General features: G+C 42.7%; 1 protein-coding gene across 7 annotated transcripts in view; it reads left to right on the top strand.

The window, feature by feature from the left end:
- The first annotated feature begins 407 nt into the window (after positions 1-407).
- Positions 408-21,975, top strand: part of EML6 (EMAP like 6) — a 263,596-nt gene continuing 242,028 nt past the window's right edge. For 6 of the 7 annotated variants that reach the window (XM_058551235.1, XM_058551233.1, XM_058551231.1 and 3 more), the window contains exons 1-2: positions 452-530; positions 1,323-2,050. In XM_058551235.1, coding sequence (XP_058407218.1) covers positions 1,854-2,050 — 197 coding nt within the window. In that variant the 5' untranslated portion in view covers positions 452-530; positions 1,323-1,853. The other variant, XM_058551232.1, reaches the window with a different exon arrangement.

Below are 21,975 nucleotides of genomic sequence, written 5' to 3'. Positions count from 1 at the left end.
AGGTCGGCCGCCTGGGTCACTAGAGAACGAGAACGCAGGGCGTCGGGAAGCTGTCGCCTTTGATTCGCCTTCCTCTGCTCAGCGGGAAAACCGCAGGCAAAGCCACGCCACTAACGGCCTCTCTACGGCCCTCCCCCCGCCCCCCGCGCGGAATCCTGGGACTTGTGGTCTAGCTCCGCGCACTCCGTGCCCTCCCAGCCGCAGCCGGCGTTGAGAGGACTACACTTCCCAGGATGCATCGAGGGAAGGGGCGACCTGGGCGGGGAGAGGCTGGGGGCGGCCCCAACGCTCTGGGGCGTCGCGGTTTCCAAGAGCGGTGATCTCGCCTAGTAACCAGCCGCCGCGGTTCCCGCAAGCCGGCTGTGGCCCCGCCCCCGGAGCCCCGGCTGGAGGAAGAACCTGTCTGCCACCGCGCTCCAGTGACGAAGCCCATCCGCGGGTGCGGGAGGCGGGGAGGGGAGGGCAAGCAGAGGCTTTCGCTCGCCTGTGCGAGATCCGGGACGTGCTGGCGGCGCCCGCTCCGAGCAGAGGTTAGAGGCGGAGAGAGCGGGGATGCTCGGCGGCGAGGCTGGAGCCGGTGTGGGAGGAGTGCAGGACACCCGTAGGACGCCAGTGCGCGCGGGCTGGGGTGTCCCTGGGGGCCGGCATCCCTCGGACCCGCGGCGGCTGATGCCCGGGATGTGTGTGCGCGCGCGTATGGGGCTCACAGTCCCCTGTGGTTCCGCGGGCGCCCCCGCCGCCAGCCGGGCTAGAGGCGTGACCCTTGGCCCGCAGGACCCCGTAGTTAGCGCAGACCTTCCTGGGGAGAGGTACACGATTTGTGCCACTTGTTAATTATTTAATTTCTTTTGGACTGGCAGCGTTTGTAGGTAGCGCTTTCCTGCCTCCAACTGCACTAGTGTCTCATTTCCTCCGATTCAGAAAAATCTTTATGACGCTTGCAATTGGAGTTGCTGATTAGTAAGAGCTGCTAAGTTCTTTATGGTTTTCTCGGCCGAGAGAGGGTCCACGGAAGATATGCATTTTAAACACATACACGACACCTAATTGGAGCATCTAAAAAATGACCATTGCCTATTCGCCCTGGCTTAATGGGGAAACAGCAAATGTTCTTTCAAGTCATATCAGCAACCACCAGCCAGCAACATTTAGGGCATATTTCATATCATTAAGAAGATGAATCTGGAGAGAGAAAGGGGGAGTAGTTGACAGTTTTATGTTTTTTTAAAACTTAGTTTAGTTTGGGGATCATTTTCTTGGACTAGGTGACTTATGCAAAAAATCTGTTTTTTTTCTTCCTCGCTCTCGCATCCTGGATATAGACTGTCACTTTCGGATCCAAGGATGGTGATGGCAAAGCTTACCCGGGTTCCCAGTCAAATCAAAGCTGTCACAGAATAAATCCCGCTGCCTGCTGCGAAGCTCCCCCGCGCACTGCAAACTTCAGGGAGAGAACTGGGTAATCAGTGTTTGGATATGCAGATCCCTGATTTAAAAGGCAGGGTGAACCCCCCAAGAACCTCCCCCGGGGACCGAAGCCCGCAGGTGCAGTGAGGCGTGCGCGCGGGTGCTGGCGCCCCCGAAGACTCCTCGCCCGGGGAGAGGGAGCCGGGGCGCCCGGCGGGGTCTGGCGGCCGCGCACCGGCGGCGCGTCTCCGGCGGCGGCGCGGATGATGGTGGCGGCGGGCGCGCTGGGCTGTATCTGTGCGTCGCCGCGGAAATCAGAGCCCGGCGCTGCACCCTGAGCCCTTGCGGGTCCTCCGCAGCCCGAGCCTTGGCGAGGACAGACCCGGCGCGCAGGGGCCGCGGACCCGCGCGCGGGGGCACCGGGGGGCGAGTGGGGTCGGCTTATCATGGCGGATCGGACAGCTCCCAGCTGCCAGCTCCGGCTGGAGTGGGTGTACGGGTACCGAGGTCACCAGTGCCGCAACAACCTGTACTACACAGCCGGCAAGGAGGTGGTCTACTTTGTGGCTGGCGTCGGGGTGGTTTACAACACCCGTGAGCACAGCCAAAAATTCTTCTTGGGACACAACGACGACATTATCAGGTAAGGAGGTGGTCTGGGGCGAAGGGGAGGAGTTGAATGTGGAGGTTGGAAGGGTGGGGAGAAAGATGACCCACCGGGCTTTCCTGGGGTCAGATCCGGGAACCCCATGGAATAAAGGATTCTCTCTGGAACCGCATGGAATTACAGAGGGGCTGCTGATTTCAAGGTTAGGGCAGAAACAGGGTGTGTGTGTGTGGGGTGGTGCAGGTGGGGAGGGAGAGATCTCTTTTCTCTTTATTCCTCTGGAAGCCTTTTAAATCTCTAAGGAGTTGAGTGTCCTGATGCTTTTTTGGTGTTCGTTCCTGCTACAAGTGGAAGGATCTTGGGTAACTATCAAACACTTCTTCCTTCCCTAACTAGGTAAATGTAGGACCCATAATCTAAACTGTGGGTATCGTTTTTGGGAGGCTCCTTAGTAGGTTCCTTAGCAAGCAAAAGGATTTAAAAAAGAATCTAAAAGAAATTTTGCTACAGGTAATTTGGAATCTTCATCCCAGATACTTGGAAACTGGGAAATTTCTGCAGTGGGTGGGGAGTTCTCTAATATTTCACTTGGCAGTGTTTTAGTGCCAAAAAACATATTTATACACTAAATGGATGCTTGCACAATGTTACTGAGGTTATAAAAGGCTGGCAGCTGCTGGACCACAAAATCCTACCAGCCAGCCCACAGAATGACCAACATCTGGTAGCGGATGGCCAGGGTTGATTAAAGAACACGATTGCATGAATAGCCATTTTAGGGGCCCTCTGTATTAAATTGTAGAAAGGCATATTTTGATTGTTGGCCCTGTCTTCTCATCTTTGGAGCAGACGCATTTTCCTCCAGCCCTTGTCAGCTTCTTGTGTGACCAAACAAGGTGTGGTCCAGATGCTGTTCACAGGGAATCCCTTTCAGCCTTTGGCAGTTAAGGAAGATTTCCATGACATGGGAGCCTCAGCCCACAGGGAAAATGACTTGCTGAGGATGGACTACAACTGACAGAGACCATATTTGTACCTTTCAAACTTGTATGTTCATTGATGTAGAACGACTTCCATCATGTTTTCAGAATATTGCTACTTGTGCTCTTAAGTTTGCCTTTCATAATGAAATAAATGGTTAAGTGGTGTAATTTTAATGGTCTTAATTTCTCTGTTGGGAGAATGACTTAAAAGACTAGCTTTTTTTCCCCGTCTAGTGTTGTGCTTATTCTGGAGCCTTTTTTCCCTGAGTCCTAAAGTTGAAAAATTTTTACGGAAAGTAAAAACTTAATATTTGAAAATACAGTAAGATATTTTTTTAAAAAAATCTTGGCTTTTAGAAGGTGAACATTTAAAGTACTAGGAGCTCTACTGTTCTCAAGATTTGGTGGAACAGACATGTAAAACTTTCTTCATGTCACCTATGACAAAATAGCTTTTTTCTTCTCTCCCCGATATGGTAATGGTTGTGATTGGGGCATCTTTACCTAGTTCTGTCCTGAAGATTTTGCTTCTCTAATTGCCAGGCTGATTATTAAAGTCACAGGTGCAAATGATTCACAGTGACTCGTGAAAAGGTTATACGTTTAAAAATTTAAAGCCATTATGTTTTTGCACTGTCTTTCTTCATGCAGTGCTTTCCATTACACCATCAAAATAAGATGTAGTCCTTGGGGGGAAGGGAGAGAGTGGCAATTAAACAGAAAATTCCCTGGGGTTAAATAATATTAATATGACAGTTCACTGAACTACTTTGAGGATTTGAACTCCTAATCTTAATTTTTTCTCTAACAGGAAAAAAATTAAATGCCCTGTCGAAGCTGAAGGTGGGAAAAGGGTGGAGTTGCAGTAACTGCTGTTATGACAGGCAGCTGGACCAGGGAATGTGATGATACCTGGCTTAGTTAACAAAACACTCAGTTTTGAAGAAAAGGTGAATGAAGTTATTTGTATAACTGGGTTTGCAGGGAACCTCAACTGATGAAAAGGAAAAAAAAGATGATTTGGCTTCTGGTCTGTTTATTAAGCTAGTTGTATCTTTATACTGAACAGTGACATAGTAGTAAGCCTGCCTTCAGAGAAAGAACCTTATTGCTAAATTTTCCCTGATATTTGGTTGGGACTGAGTGTGTATAGGTGAGCAGAGTTCTTTAATACCCATGTATATCTGTGCACATAGGAATAAAATTAAGTCCAACAGATTAAAAAACACAAACCACAGATCATGATATAATTAAGAGCTGTAAAGTTAGAATGTTTATGCTGTTATTTTGCTTCATCTTATATATGTAAATACCTTTTTCTGGTGAAAGCAGTGCACAAAACCTGTTTGTTTTATCCTTAGTATGTGGGACTCTTAAGTGCCATTTCTTTCATAATTTTATTCCCAGAAACAGAAGTTTGAAATTAATATTGTAAAATGTTGAGAATATTTATGTATTAATTGTGTATGTGGACGAGAAAATTGTGGTATTTTATCTTTATGAATTTCAACTCATTTCTGTGTATCCCAGTTATACTACTGATTTTCCACTGAAAATATTGAAGTTGGTCGTTGAATAAGGAGGACTATAGCTAAGGTGTTAGTGCAAAAATGTTTTGGGTTTTTTGAATCATTACATGAATATTAAAACTTCTAGCTCTTGATTCCACCAAATGAGATAATGTGAGTAATTGTCCACTTAGTTTTTGCATTAGTTTGAAAGATGTATTCATCATGCATACATTTCCTACTGCTTTATTTATCGTGCTACTTTCCCTGGAATATTAACTAGAAAGCAGCCCAACAAATATTGATACAGCACTCCATTTTATCAAACCATGAGATCACGATGAACTTTAATAATAATGTAGGATTTGGCGGAGCTCGTTGGAGCTCAGCATGTGTCCTCCTGATTTGACAGACTCTGTTTCTCAGATTTTTTTTAATGTTGATATGTGCAGCGTAATGTGATTTATTAGATGTGGAGGCTTAGTTTTATTCCCTTGAATGATTGCCCTTCACCACAGATAACAGATTAGAGGATGATACCGTGTTTTAGCCCTCATAACATTGTGACAGGACAAGTGAATACTTACAACAGTGTTTGCTGTTGGGCTAAGAACAGGACTCACATCAGGGCTTGAAAGCAAGGACTGGAATAACTACTAACTTGGTTTCGACTTCAGGTAGCAGATCATGACACAGAAATGCAGTAAATGAAGGAAAAGGTCGTGAACACATTTACTCCGTCACTTCCCTTCCATTTTCACAGTGACTCCAACTGAGACATTTATCTCCTTACTCTGGATCCCTATATTGCTTTCTGACTAGTTCCCTCTCTCCATTTTCTTTTCTCCTATTTTTTGGCTCTCTATTGCAAGGGAGGTTTTTCTGTAATACTCTTTTAGGGGAGAGGGCGCTGACTTTGACCTCACACACTCAGGTATGAACTCAGTTATGAACCCCACTCTGCCATTACTGGAGGCATCTGAGTGAGTGGCTTGACCTCTAGGGGCCTTGTTTATTTGTGAAATGGGGGTAACACTACCTAAATTGCAGAATTGTAACTATTAATGTCTGCAAATGGTTTAGTGTGGGGCCTGGCCCTTAGTTGGTGCTCAATAAATGCTCTTAGCAGTGGTAGTTGTAGTAGTGTTGAATTGAAAACATACACATGCACCAAAACAAGACAATGCTTCCTCATTGCCCACAGGCTGAAGTTCAAAATCCTTAGCTTTCCATTCTCTCTGGCCCCAACCTACCTTTCTACCTTTATTTTCTTTTTCTTGAAAAAATCATAAATTGTTTGCTTCCCACTTGCCATATAATAAGATTACTCTGCTCTTTCCTGCCTCATCCTGGAATGACTTATCTCCCCGTTCACCCTTCTCCCCCTATACCTCCTCCCTACCAATGGCATAGTGGTGGGACCATAGACTTTAGTGTCTGACAGACCTGATTTTGAACCTAGATTTGCCACCAGTTGGGTGACTCGGGGAAATTACTAAACCTCTGTGAGTCTGAGCTATCATCAGTAAAACAGCTTCTCATCTATAAAATGGGAGTTTAGGGTGTCTACCTTATAGCTTGTGGAGATTACCTACAAGGTATCCCACAGTGTTTGGTAAATGGCAAGTGCCCACCACAGGAAGCCTGTTAGTATCCACATCCTGCATGGCTCAGTCTGCTTCAGTCTCACCTCTCCCATGAGACCTTTTACCATCTTTAGGTAAAGGGATGCCTTGCAATCCTAAAGTTTTGCATCTTTTGTGACCAGTTCTGCTCACTTAATATGTATCATTTAGTGCCATTCTTTCATTCTGAATATTTTCATTTGTAAATGTATATAAGATGCTTGAGGCTGAGAATGAATTTAATAAGCAGAGTACAGGCTCAGTGCTAAGTGTGTGTACAGATTTATCTTGTCCATCCTCTCAACAACCCCATGACGTTGGTACTGTTGTTAGTCGCAGTTTACTGGTGAGGTAACCAAGGCACAGAGAGGTTAAGGATCTTGCGCATGGTCACTATTTAGCACATTGTAGAATGGGTATTGGAACCCAAGTTGGTCTGATTCCGAAGCCCAAAGTTATTGCTTCACTACTTTACCGACTCTTTTATTTTTCTCAGTCACGGTGGTCCCTACCGCTGTGCATTGTTTCTAACCAGAACTTAGTGAGCTTGTTGCTCTGTTTATCAATCCTGTGCTTTGTTCAAGAGTATTTGAAGCAGATTGCTAGAACTCAGTCTAGAAATGGAACCATGTTCAAGTTCACTGTAGGAACATCACCAGCTTTGAAACAGTCATCTACTAGATATATTAAAAAAAAATTTTTTTTAAGTCTCACTTATGACATGGCTAAAATAATCTGGTGCTGCAAATACAGTTGAACTTGTTGAATTTGAAGAGAGAGGTCTAACAGCTGTGGTTGGTCCTGGAGTGTTGGGTAAATGGGTGCGCATGAAGGCCTGGAGATAGGATTGCATATTCTTCAGTCCCTTGACCAGTTTGAATAAGGAAAACATGGGGGTAACTATAAAGAATCAAGCCCATATTGAGTTGAGTGCCTGCTCTGTACCAGACACATTATATAGATATGTCATCTCATTGAATTCCCCTCTCCCCCAACTCTGAGAGATAGTCCTCTCATTTTACAGATAAGGCTCTGAGAGGGAAAGAGATTTAAGCAAAGTCACTCAGAGGTACCACCCTGTTCACTGGATCTCGCTTACTCTGTTTATTGACAAGAGCATGAAGTGAAAGGTTTTGATGGAAGCTTATGGTCTGTTAATAAATGATCTTATTATTGTTATTCTTATTAATAAGCTATAGTCTATTTGGTGATTTCTATTAAGATTTATTTATTCTCTAAATCGGGTACCTTTTATTCTTTCTCATTTGTTTATTCATCAAAAACTCATTTCACATCTAGAACGTACCAGGTGTGGGGGGTGAACATGACCAGATTCTTGCCCCCCATTCTGGTGGGGGAGGCCAACAATGAATGAACAAGAAAACAAGGTGAATGTAGGTATTGATATATACTAAGAAGAGAATGATCATAGACAGGAACTGGGTTGGGTCGGGGTATGGGAACTGCCTTAGATAAGGTTTCCAGAGCAGCTCTCTAAGGAAATGGCATTTAACCTGACACCTGAAGTATGAGAAGGGGTAGATAAGTGAAGATGTGATGGCAGAGGAGAGGTTACATGCAAAGGCACCAGGGTGGGAAAGAACTTGGTATGCCCAGAATTCTGGTATAGATACCCAGAGAAGGACCAAGGTCATTGTAATTCTCATCCAGGTCATTAATGCTTCATGGGTTTTGACACCGTATGTCCTAGATATCCCAGGACAGTCACAAATATTCCATTCAGTTATTGTCATAGGTACATTTGTTCTTGGCATATCTTGGGTCTGTATTTTTAATTCAGAATATATGACCATGTTTTTATTTAGAAAATATGGTTACTATATAATGGGTCATTGCTTGAAAAACATTGCACTGGAGTATGCTCTCTTATAAAGAATGATATTGGCCCCACCACCAGTGGTCAATTGGAGTGTAGATTGTACTGTGGTAAGTGAAAAGCTGTTCCATGGCAGCATCTCTAAGCAGGGCTGTCCTAGGGCCTCTTCTACCCACACGGATGTGGATCTGAACACCTTTGCAACGTAGGTGACATTCTTGCCACTAAACAAGAAAAAGGAAGCTGCTGGGAAGGCTGACTTTCTGGCTCTGCTTCTGGGACTGACTCTTCCCCCAGTAAACTGGACTCACATGGAGAGCCATCTTTTAGCCAGCCAACTACACATCTTCAGCAGTCAGCCTCCTCTTGCAGGTTTTACTTGAGTTTGTCATATGTGGATTGATCTTAAATGTAATTAAAATGTTTGAGAGCAGACACTTGTTCTCAAATATCATTATGCATAGGAGTCACCTGAGCACTTGCTAAAATCCAGATTCCCAGTCAATAAGCCTGGTGTGGGGCCTGACATTCTACATTTCTAACTAGCTCCCAAGTAATGCCAATGCTACTGGTCCACAGGCCACTCTTTACACACAAGATTTTAGGGACCTCATTGGTATGTTTCAGAGCTCAATAGACCAGTGTTTTTTTTACCCCAAAAGATATTGCCAGCTAGTGAAATAGACTTAATAATATATATGTATATATGATCCATATATTTATTAAATTCTTAAATTAACAGTATCAGTTTTTTAAACTAAGTTGGCACCTAGCCCAGTGTTCTTTCTTCTCCAGAAAGAACCAAGCAAGCACTGGCTGGAACAAGTTAAGGAGATGGCAAGCCTGTCCCTGTGGGCAGTGGAAGAGTGTGTCCACAGCCTTTGTGTAAACGTATGTTTTCTAGTCTCTTGCGTAAATACCTAGGAGTGGAATTGCTGAATCATATGGTAACTCTATGTGAACTTTTTGAGGTACTGCCAAATTGTTTTCCAAGGCAGCCAGACCATTTTACAATCCCATCAGCAGTGTATGAGAGTTCCAATTCCTCCACTTCTTTGCCAACGCTTCTTATTGTCTTCTTGATTATAGCTATCTTCTGGCTGTGAAGTGGTACTCATTGTGGTTTTAATTTGCGTTTCCCTAAGGACTAATAATATTGATCATCTTTTCATAAATTTATTGGCCATTTGTATATCTTCTTTGGAGAAAATATAATTTTATTTTATTTATTATCATTTTTATTTATTTATTCAAATCCTTTGCCCAGTTTTTAATTGGTTTGTCTTTTTATTGTTGGGTTGTAAGAGTTCTTTATGTATTCTGAATATATGTCCCTTATCGGACATATTATTTGCAAATATTTTCTCTCATTCAATGAGTTGTCTTTCCGTTTTCTTGATGGTGTCCTTTGAAGTACAAAAGATTTAGATTTTGATGATGTCCAATTTGTTTTTTTTCTTTTGTACTTATACTTTTGGTGTTATATCTAGAAAACCATTGCCCACTCCAAGGTCACGAAGATTTATTCCTATTTTATCTACTAACAGCTTTATAGTTTTAGCTCTGACATTTAGGCTGATGATCCATTTTGAGTTAATTTTTATATATGATGTGAGGTAGAAGGTCCAACTTCGTTCTTTTGCCTGTGGATATGCAGTTGTGCCAATGCCATTTGTGGAAAAGACTATTCTTTTCCCATTAATTGTCTTGTATGTCTACAGCCTTTGAATACCCCTAGCAGAGGGTCCATTCGTCTCACACAGAAGATACTGAACATCTGGGGATCCAGAAACTGAAACAATCATTGAAACGATTAACCTAGGAGTAATAGAAATCCGAGGCTTTGGTTGCTCCCCTGTATTTGTAAAGATGCTGTTAGATCCTATGAAGTATATATAGGTTTCTATATATTTAAAGAATATCACCATTTATACTTTGAGGAGCCAGTGCACTATTTAGTAACTGCTGTTTTAGGGACCAGCAACAGTCTGTGCATTGGCTTTGTTTACTCGCAAAGATTCTTGCTTTTTAAAAATAAATTTACAGCCTTGAGCCTTGCTGCTGGAGACAGATCTGTTGAGGCTGCTGAGGGCGTGGAGGTGGTGTGGAAAGCAGAGGAAGTGGTCAGAGAGGGTGCCCCTTGACCTCTACTCCTTTATCCGTTCATTTCTTTCTTCCCCTAATGGGAGGCAGGTGCCCGGATGGCCCCAACTCAGACGTTGGATTCCAGGATTGCCCACTAGTTCTTTGCTCCTCTCTTTTCCATCAGCATGAAGGGGAGGAGGGCAGGCCAGCTCTACTTCCCTGAGATGAAAGAAGCTTTCTCTGGATTGGTAGTACATAAATAGGCTGGTCAGAGAATTATTCTAAGGCTATTGAGAATTAATTTAAGGCACGACGATTCTTGTTCAGTTTAACTGCTGTTTAATAATGTCATTAAAACATTTTTCTATGTTCATTGTAAATTGATTTTATGAGTAAGAATAAGACAAGATCCGCAAGTGACGGGATGCCTTCTAAATAAGAGATTATTAGTTGCAAGAAATTGAAAATTTTCCAAAGAAACACGATTAAGGGAGGGGATCATAAGGTTGCAAGAGAATCTTTTGGAACTTAATTACAGGGAGTATGGCTGGCCTCTCAGGCACTGCATGGTTATTGGCAGCTAGTCTTTGCCTATTTTTCTCGAAGGCGTTCCCATGCATCACAGGGATTCATATCTCTGCTTCTCTCTGGATAATTTACGCTTTGAGTTTCTCTGACTGCAGACTGGCTTCTTAACTCCATGATCCATTTTGCACATAGCCACCCAGCCCCCCGCCAAAAATATCTGACTTGGCCCGTCAGCACACATGACTGTCTAGCTTGGTCCTATAAAACCAATTGAATTGATCTTTTGAGTCTTAATTCCAAATTTCCGGAAAAGAGAATCTAATTGACTTAGCGTGGGTCAGGATGTCCGCCCAGTCCAATCAGCTGTAGCCTGGAGGGTGGGACCATGTTTCAAAGGACTTCCCCTTTAAGGAGGATTATCTAATAGGGGAGGTACGGGCTGAGAAGGAAGGAATGACAACTCTATACAGGAAGTGGATTAGAAGAGGAGGAGGCAAGTGATTTCTTGATGGAGAGAAAAGGGCAAGAAGATGAGAAATACTGAGTTGAGGGCAAGAAAAGATAAGGAAAGGGATATTAAGAGGGCTTAAATACAAAATGTTGGTGATACAATACATCATGGAATATTCAGTTCTCTTAAAAGGCCATGGCAGGGTGTCTCTGGGGAAGGCTGGCTGATGACTGGTGACCACAGCCATGGAAGGCTAGGTGGACATCAACCATTTGCCTACTGGGGTGCCAGTGCTGGGGTCTGGTGGTAGGGGTGGAGGGCAGAGGGGAGCATATGGGAATGGGGGTTGATGCTAGCAGGCACCAGGGAGATGGCCTAATGGCACTCACAGCAGGCTTCCTGGGGCTGGCACAGCCTGCCAAGGTGATGTTGGTGGGGCTCAGGGACAGCAGCTATTTACCAGGTAGTGAAGAATATTTCCATCCTGTACCTGGCGCAGATACTGGCGCATACCTGCTGAGCACCAGCCATGGCTGTGAGTGAAAAGGTTGCATGAGTGAACTCCTGGATGATTTAGTGAGCTTGGCCGTCTAAAAGGTATTGAAAACAAATCTTCCTAAAGCCAGACTTAAAATGTATCTAAGGTTCCCCATTGCCTACAGGGTAAGGTTCAAGCTCCTTCAGCATGGTCTCTGAGGCCTATTATGATCTGGTCCCTGGCTCCTCCTCCAGCCTGATGTCTCTCAGTGTCCTTCTAACATCCTCCAGCGACAACAAACTCCTTGCAGTTCCCTGAACTCAGCATCCTATTTTGTGTAGCCTCATCCTTGCACGTGCTATTTGGCTGCCTGAAACAACCCCTCACTTCTCCGTGCAGTCTTTTTCTTCCTTCAATCTCAAAGCAGTGTCATCTCCCCCTGAAGCCTTACCTGACAGTTCAAGACTATTTTAGGCCCTTCTTTCTCTGTGCATCTCGGCCACCATGTAAGTACCTCTCTTCTGGTGTCCTTATATTGTGTTGCGTTTGTTGACTCACCCATCTTTCCACCTGATCTGAGTTCCGTGTGTGTCCTGTGCCTAGCACCTGTTGTGGGCATAGTAAGTGTTTAATATATTTTTATTTGTTGTTAGTTCTTCATATCTCAAATTATTTGGAAGGAGCAAGGTGTGAAATGGGGATAAGATTTCTATAGCACTCACTCTATACATACTTTGTGAGGAGAAAATCCTGAAAATATATTATCAGCTGGCACTTAAATACAAGATTCAGAATCTTCTTTTTTTTTTTTTTTTTTTTTTGTGAGGAGATCAGCCCTGAGCTAGCATCCGCCAATCCTCCTCTTTTTTTGCTGAGGAAGACGGCCCTGGGCTCACATCTGTGCCTATCTTCCTCCACTTTATATGGGATGCCGCCACAGCATGGCTTACCAAGCAGTGCGTCGGTGCGCGCCCGGGATCCGAACCAGCGAACCCCGGGCCGCCACAGCGGAGCGCGCGCACTTAACCGCTTGCGCCACCAGGCCGGCCCCCCCTTTTTTTTTTTTTTTTTTTTAAAAAAACTTGAATGGCCATAATGACCAATTACTGCATTGTTCGTAAGTCACACACCAAATTCTATTTGCCTTCTTCCATCTGCTGCTCTCCTGGTCTAGATGGAAAATACAGCCATTGAAGACATAATGTTTTTCTATTGATATACATTCCTAGATGTTAAAACACTCTTTTTGAATGACTTGAGAAATTTTGACTGTATTATAAGGAAAATCTTGATTTGTATCCCTTTAGATTTAGGAAACATGGGGGTCTTTTAAGCAACTTTTGACAATATGATGGAACGTTTGTGAGAGGGATGTCTGCAGAGATTGTAAGGTAACACCTGCTGGCTCTAAATGAATTTAAGTCTTTCCTGGCCCAGAAGAGTTTCACCCAAAGATACAGAAGTAGGCGTTCAAGGGCAGGCCTCATGGAGAAAGGGACTTTTGAAAGATGAAGAGCAGTTTGGCAGGCAGATGGGAAGAGAATAGGGGAAGGAGGCAACACCAGGGAGGGAATAGCTTGTGCAAAGGCTCAGGGGCTTAAAAGCAGGGTCTTCTGAGGAGAGAGTAGGTGGTTCAGTATTGCTGGAGTGAGGAGGATATTGAGGGAGATGAAGCTGCGTAAGTGGACTGGGGCTAGGTCACTGAGGGGTTTACAGCTCATCCCACAAGTTATGGGGACCAGTGAGAGGATTTCAACAGGGTGAGACAAGGCCAATTTACATTTTAGGAAGATCATTGAAGACGGAGGATTTCCGCTTTATTCATATTACCCTTTTCTTTGAGATTCCTCCCCATACTTGTTTCCTTCAATGTCAAACTTCTCAGGAAGGGAGTATGGCATTGTACAAGGGGTATGGGTCTGTGGGATTTAACACTGCATTTGGCTCTGTCTCTAACCAGACATTCGGCGTGGTACTTAACTTAACATGGGCCTCAGTTTCCTCATCTAAAAATGAGGAAAGAGCCTTCTAAAGTCCTTTCTACATGAAAGTGCTGAGATTCTGAGTTCCATTGACTGCTTCCATTTTCTTATCTCTCATTCCCTCCTCCACATAATGAACTGGTTTCTACTCTCACAAGCCACCAGAATCATTCGCTGGAGCAGCTCCAGTGACCTCCAGTGCTAAGGGTGTAGTCCACGGGTTCTCTCTTACCTCCCTGCCTGCCCTTTGTCTCCTCTCCCTCGCCCACCTTTTATGTATAGGGGCTCTTTAACATCGCTAATCAGGTTTTCCTGTCAAAAATGCATGACCTGAAGCTAATCATGAGGAAACAAACCAATACAAATTGAGGGACATTCTACAATACAACTGACCTGTACTTCGCAAAAAAATGTCATTCTCATAAAAGACAAAAGAGATTGAGAAACCATTCCAGATTAAAGGAGACTAAAAAGATGTGTCTAAATGTAACGTGTGATTCTGGATTGGGGTGGGGAGGAATTGTTATAAATGACAATATTGGGACAGTTGGTGAAATTTGAATATGGGACTATATATTAGGTGATAGCATGTATCAATGTTAAATATTCTGAATTTGATTTTAATAGTGCAGTTATGTAAGAGAAAGTACTTGTCTTAGGAGATATGAGCTGGAATATTTAGGAGTGAAGAGTCACGAAGGCTGCAAATTGCTCTCAAGTGGTTCAGTAACAACAGCAGCAACAGTAACAACAACAATAATAACGTGTCTGTGTGTGTTTGTATGTGTGTATGTATTTGTGTTCCTCACGGCATTTGTTCTCTTTTCATTCCATGCTCTTTCCCTAAGACCTCTTACCCACTGCCTCCTCTCTGCTTCCATCCTTGCCCTTCCATTCTGTTCTCAACACAGCAGCCAGTTGATCTTGTTGCAATGTTAAGTCAGGTCATGTCAGTTTTCTTCCCTCAGAGTAAAAGCCAAAGTCCTTATAAAGGGACCTCTATGGGGATTTGGCCTTCTGCTACCTCTGTGATCTAATCTATTTTCTCCCTATCCCTTTCTCTGCTCTAGCCACACAGGCCTCCTAGCTGCTGCTTGAATACCTAGGCACTCTTCTGCCCCAGGTCCTTTGCACTTGCTGTTCCCTCTGTCTGGCTCCTTCTTCCCGCAGATATCCACATGACTTTACTCACTTCCCTTAGGTCCCTACTCAATGTCATCTTCTCGGTGACAGATATTGACTCAATGTCAAGGCCTCGGTGAGGCCTTCCCCAACTACTCTATTTACAATTCAGACCCCTCCCCAACATATTCCTTATTACCCATCCCTGTTTTGTTGTTCTCCTTAGCTCATATCTATTTTGATCCTTATTGTCTCTCTTCATTAGAATATAAGCTCTATTTGAGCAGGGCTGTTTTGTTCACTGTCCTGCCTGCAGTACCCAGAATGGTGCCTGGTATGTAGAAGATGCTTAAAAAGTATTTGTTGAATGAATAAATGAATGACTTGTATATGTTGACTTTTGTTTGTTTTAAGATAACCTCCTTGGAATTTCTGCTTAGAACAGGACTTCTTTTTTGGACCCCCTTTGACAGACTGTGAAGCCTATGGATCCCATCTCAGAATAATAGGTTTGTTTATTCTGTTTTCCTCTTTTATTGAAACATAACATAGACACAGAAAAGTGCGCATGTCATGGTGCACAGCTGGATCAATTTGCACAAACCACACCCACCTTTGATCTTCACCCACAATAAAAAATAAAACATTACCAGCACCACAGAGACCCCCTTGTGCCCCCTTCCAGTCACAACCCCCACTGCAAAGGTAACCTCTGTCCTGACTTTTAACAATGTAGATTAGTTTTGGCTAATGTTTTACTTTAAAAAGAAGTGGTACATCATGCATTCTTTTGTGTCTGGCTTCTTTCAATCAGTATTATGTTTATGAGATTCATCTGTGTTTCACATGTTTATTTTCAGTCCCATATTTTTCATTGTGTAGAAATACCATAATTCATTTAGCCATTCTACTGTAGATGGGCATTTGGGTGGCTTCTAGTTTCTTTTGGCTGCTATCAGCATTCTAGTACAAGTGAACATATATACACAGTTGCATGTAGGAGTGGTGTTTCTGGGGTATGGAGTGCACATATGATCAGTTTTGCTAGGCACTGCCATACGGTTTTCCAAAGGGGATCCATCAGTTTATACTCCCACTATCACAGAATAATGTTTCCGAATGCATAATATAAAATACATGAATAGGATTACAAAGAAAATTATTTTGAAATATAGTTATAAAAATATTTTTAATATGTTGTGATATATTATGTGTGCTTCTTTAACTCATACAATTGAAAGTTCTAGCAGTTTTAATAATTACCATGAGTTCAAGGTAGTGATGAGTATACATGACCTTTGAGAGGTCTGTGAGAACTGTAATGTGATATGAAAATATCTGTGATCGTATTTGTCTCAAGGTCCTGGGTACTGCTAATACTACTATGGTTTGTTGCCTACATTCTGAATGATAGGAAATAACTAAAGTCTGTTACAAGTTAGTGAAAATAAATATTTTTAGGAATTTTTTAGTCCATCTAAGGACATAAACCCTCCTGAATTCTATTAAGGCATACATGGACTCCAGGTTGAGAACCCCTGGCTTAGAGGAACAATAATGACTTACAACAAAGATTTCTTGAGTGTCTACTATGTGTCATACACTGTGCTAGGTACTGGGGACCCAACAGTGACCAATATGCATCTCCTCTCAAGGAACTTGTAACCGTGAGGGCAATATTCATAAATCAATTGAGCAGCTGGATATGGTGTGTTCAGTTCTATGAGAGTTCGTTACCCTCATGATGTACACCTAACCCATTCATGGGAGGGGTGGTGGTCAGAGAAGTCTTTCTGGAGGAGAGGAAGGAGCATCATTAGATTTAGGCTCAGTGCCGGTCACTCTGGCTGCAGAGTGGATAAAAGATTGTTGGAGAGAAAGTCTGGAGGCACCTGAAATAATCTAGGGTGTGAGATCATTATGGTAGTATGCAAGGAAAGCAATGAATATATTCTGGAGATTCTAGAGTCCTGGTGATCGATTAGATATAGGTGGTGGAAGAGAAGGAAGGTGTAAGGTAAGGGCCAAGTTTCTGGCATAGTCAGCTGCTTGGATGGTGGTTATCATTCACTGAAATGGAATGAGGAGCAGGTTCAAGGTCAGGGGGTGATGAGTTCAGCTTTGAACATATTTAGATTGAAGTGTCTGTGGGACATCTAAGAGGTGATTATACATATGTATGAGTTTCTTGCTCAGGAGAGAGCCGTGGGAGTTGCAGTGAGCATGTAGGAGTGGATGAGATAACCCAGAGAGCATATGGAGGAAAGAGAAGAGGCCAGGGTCAGGATTTTAAGGAAGATCAACTCATAGGAGATCAGGAGAGAAAGAAGTGCTTGTGAAACATGAGAAAAGTCACAGGGGTAAGAGGAACACCAGGGAAGTGGAGGGCCCTGGAGGCCAGGAGCAGAGAGGGTGTTAACAAGACCCTCAATAGTATTGATAGAGTATAACAAGGTAAGTCTGGAAAAGGGCCCTGTGGATTTAGCAATGAGAAGGTATGCTTTTCCTACAGAGATGTATTGCTTTTCCTACAAAAACAGGGAATGATTATTTTTCTCTGGATTATATTTTATCTGAGTTTTAACCTTTCTGTTATAGTAGTTAGAATTCCAAGGGTCATTTCCTTTTAGCTTTACTTTTCCTCTTACATCTCCTTTATATATTTTGCTCATGCTCCACTTAGTTTTATGCTGCAGTGATAGTAAGCAGTTATCTCAGCCTAATGACTTCTATCTGTAGCAGACTTAAGCTCTTTTTTTTTTTGGACAGTGAGACATATTGTTACAGACATTGCTTCTTGGTAAAAAGCCTTCCAGGTCTATTATTCTGCATAGTAGACCTGAACACAATCACTTTAGCCAAGCCATGTTTGTGTGAGAGCCTGGCCTGCTGACAATGGATTCACAAATCATCCTTCTTGCTTTAACATTCAGCTTTTAGTCCATATGATAAAATGTAATGGAAGAGATGTAAATTCTAGAATGTTTTATAATTGTTTTCTTCCTAGAATGTCACTTGGATTTTTATATAATCTATAAGAGAAAAGTGAGAAGAAGTTCAATTAAATAAACGTGTTCAGTGCTTACTGTGTAAATGACAGCGTGCAGGCTGCAGCGATGACAGTTATCCAAGCAGGAGGCATTGAGTGCCTGTCACTCCTTCCCTCCCTCATCTCCATTATCCAGTCAGCCCCAAGTGCAATTGATCATGTCCTCTCTGTCTTGCTGCTTCCGCCCTAGTTCACACTCCTGTTAACTTTTGTCTGGACAGTTATAGCAGCCTCCTTCCTGCCTCTGTCACTCCCCTAGTCAATCCTCTGTCTGAAAACCTGGCCAAACTTTAAAAAAATACAGATTTATGAGACCACGTCTAAAAATTCTGGTTCAGTAGGTCTGGCTATTAGTCCTTAAAATCTGTATTTTGAAGAAATTTCCCATAGCAATATAGGTGAATATAAATGCGTACACACACATACACAATTTGTCTGTCCATTGAGAGGACCAACAAGAAGTGACACATCAATAGCAGGAACACATCTAGCACCCAGAACTTGGTTTCTAAATACCATTCTCCACAAACAAGGATCAGAACTCCTTACAAAAAAAGCTGATTCCAGGCCTGGAGCAGTGAAAACGCAAAATGAGTCTGGAATCTTCCTGTGCTAGAAAGTCAGCAGTGTTCAGAGAACAAGGGGAGATGTTAAAATGACACAAGAGCCAGCTTGAAGGGACTTCCACTGACCACGTCTGGGATATTTCAGCATGAATTATAACCCACCGAATAATAAAAATCCATGCATCTATAGTGATATAAATAACTAATGGGGAGAAGAGAAAGCCCTTTCTTGAGTAGAACGTCCATATTAAATACAGTTGGAGTGATGGAGTTAGAAAATCAATGGATGTTATAATCAATGATGAAAGTTTATTGAGGAACCTGATATTTACATAGCACTTCACCAAAAGGTGGTTACTAATTACAAAAGACAACAACTACAGTGGAGAAACCTGGCAGACACCACCTTAACCAAATGATCCAAGTTAACATTCACAATAATGGGACAAACTAAGTCATTAAAAAACGGTTCCCGAGTGGTCTGGGCTCTGGAATCCCTGCACTGTGCTAGCACTGGGATTAGCCTTTGACAGTACAGATCTGATCTGTGCCCGCCCTACTTGAAAACTCCTGCTGGCTCTATTGCCTCTGGAATGGCCCCACCCTACCTTTTTGCCGTCATCTCCTACCACAACTCTGTTCCTCCCCCTCCCCCGCTTTTGCTCCCATCACACCATGCTCCTTGCAGTGACTCAAACGATCTCGTCTCTCTCTTACTGCACATGGCCCTGCTGTTTAGAATGCCCTGCCTGGTCTGTCTGCGAGGCATATTCATGTTATCCATGAGGCAGCTCCAGTGCATCGTCTCTGTGAAGCACCCCCTGATTTCTTGAGGCAGAATCAATGTCTCTTTCCTCAATACCCCCACAGCTTTTTCTCCATACCTCTCTTATAACGCTTCTCACATTATGCTATAATTTTACATTTGTGTGTCTCCCCACTCCACCCACGCAGCCTATCCCACTCCACCCACGCAGCCTATCGGTCCCTCTGTGTCCTGGAGGCACTTTATGTGGTAGAAAGAGCTAGAGCTTCAGAGCCAGTCAGATGTAAGTTTGAATCTGATTCGACCCCTTATTAGTTGTTACCCAGTCAGCCCCACCTTCTTGCTCTAGACCTACTGGTAGGTTATTGTGAGAATTCAATTAAATAAAGGATGTAAAGAGCTTTGCAAAATGAGTTAAAGAAAAAGAAACCTGACTAGGCCCTGAGTAAGTTTTTTTTTTAACGTGTATATATATAAATATTTTACATATATACATTTTTCCCTATAATCCTGCAAAAATTCAAAGGTATATTCATATAGCTAGTAATTGACCCAACTTTGAGCCCATTTCTACCTGACTCCAAAGCAATGCTCTTTCTGCTACGTGGAGACCATATACCAGGACGGAGAGACAGAGAGAGCCACAATTACCTTAAATAAGAAAGCCATTGTGAAAAATGTTTCGCTGGAGTCATAGTCTCTAACCCATTCATGGGAGAGGGGTGGTGGTCAGAGAAGGTAGCTGGATGAAGATCCAGATTAGATAGTCTCTTGTATGGATGGCTGCCAGAATGGATGAGGGTGAGATTCATCTCACAGATATTGAGTGCCTGTCAGGAGGCACTCATGGTGATTGCCATATGTGTGAGATCAAAGGAGAGCATGTGAAGTGATAAGGACGGGGGTTTAAGATAGAACCCTGGGATACGCCCTTACCTTTAAATTATGAGGAGAGGAAAAGGAGCACAAAGGGGCTTGAGAAGGAGCAGAAAGACAGGAAGGGACTTGGAAAGCAAGGGAGGAGCAAACGCCTGTATCTGTGTGTGTTTTGGTGGGCTGAGAGTGAGGGGCTGGTGGAATGGTCTGCTGTGACCCTTCCAACGAAGCCCAACGAAGAGAGGGACTAGGATTGGGACTCAAAAGAAGTCAAGGGAAGAGCATTTTCATGTCGGTAGTGCAAGGGCAGAACCCAGATTGCTAGAACAATGAGTAAGAATGAAAATGTGGAGGCAACAGGAAGGTGTCACCTAATTAGGGCTACATTCCCACGTACTTGGGCAAAACACTTCCTGATATCTGGGAGATTTAAGAGTCATCTTGCTCACAGGCACCTATTCTGGGAGATTAAGCACCCCCAAGATGCCTTCTGCTTCAGCAGGGAATACTGAGTGAAGGTGCCAGTTGACCATCAACTGCATCTCCTCCTCCCAAGGCTGTCTGTAACCAAGAGGCGTATCTGCTTTAATGGGGCAACAAATCGGAGGTTTGAAAATCCATTTATTGTTTTCCTAAGGACAGGCATGTGATTTCGTCTGGTTTTGTAGTGATTTATTATTTCATTTCAAGACTTATATAATATTCTGCTGAAATGTTTTAGCAAGAAAAAAAAAGAAGAGGAAAAAGAAAGGAAGTTTTTTTTTTTAATTAATCCTTATCTATCACACTGTAAAGCCTAAATTATAGGCTCAAATTTCACATAATTCAGATCTTATGTTTTTTCTGAGGTAAAGCAGCTTTTCTCTTTAAGTGATACTTTTTTTTTTGTTATTTTATAGATGGAAAATGATTATCTGTTTATAGGTGTATTTAATTCCATATGTGTCCTAGTTTCATCCAAATCTCTCTCAGATCTCAGAAGCTAATTCAGCAGTTAGCTTTTTCCTTCTGGGTACCACAACAAAGTAGAAATCACATTTCCAGCAATAAGTCAATGAAAGTATTGAGCAGTAGCATAGCACGAGGGATCATGCAGACGTGCCATATCAAGGAGGCCATTGCTCAGAAGACATCCCTGAGGGGGTTACAGGTTGTCAGTTACTGGATGTCTAAGTTACTTTTCTTCTGCACTGTATGCCCTTCAAAGAGACTGCAGTATGAGCACTGTGCATTTTCTACAGCCTGTGCTCATTTGAAGTGAACACAAATCCTTGACCTTTTCCCTTAAGCATTCTTAGGAATTGTAACTTTAGGACTTTAAAAAGTGATTTTATTAAATGTTGAGGAGATATGCAACGTTTTGGTAAATAAGTGTAAAGTAGAAATAGTAATTAATAACTTTAGACCTTCACCAAATGTCTCCACTATATTGGTGGATAAAATGCTTCACTTGTTTTCATAATTAGATCACCCAATACAGTGACTTGAGAATCTAAGGTCTTCATGTATTCAGAGCAGGGCATTTCACCCTTCTTAACCACAAAAGAAGCAAATCTAGCAAAGGGCACCTTTCTTTTCATGCCAAATGTGCTTTCTGATAATAAGGTAAAAGGTCTGTTAGATTGTTCAGCTGGTAGCAAGTGAAAATAGGTAACTGGGAAATATACTACAAACAAAGCAAGATCCCAGAAATTCACAACAGTAGAAGTTAATAATTAGATCTTAAAACTCTATTTTTTAAAAACAATTTAGATTAGCCTTGTTTGGGGATTCCAAAAACCCTGATAAAGGAACTAAACAAATATTTGTGAAATGACAGAAAACGAAATTGTTGACTCTCTATACATTTCTGCTATAACCTTGCTTATCACTAAGCTGTGAGAAAACTATCATGTATGTCTGAAGCCTACATAAGGAATGAACTTAATTCTCATTTAGGACTGAAATAGCAATGAAAAATGGTAATTGTAAGGAGATTTAGAACTTAGTAAATTTATTTCGGGCTCTTTGTTTTGTTTTATTTGGGCTCTAAGCAAAATTACGATACTAATTAGCATGATTGATTTTTTGGCATGCTATTTATCCTTGAGATATGTAAAATTATG

Source organism: Diceros bicornis, chromosome 12 (assembly GCF_020826845.1).
Source record: "Diceros bicornis minor isolate mBicDic1 chromosome 12, mDicBic1.mat.cur, whole genome shotgun sequence".
In the NCBI taxonomy this organism is placed as follows: domain Eukaryota; kingdom Metazoa; phylum Chordata; class Mammalia; order Perissodactyla; family Rhinocerotidae; genus Diceros; species Diceros bicornis.
The sequence above is the reverse complement of the archived record's forward strand: the minus strand, read 5'-3'. Positions and strand labels throughout refer to the sequence as shown.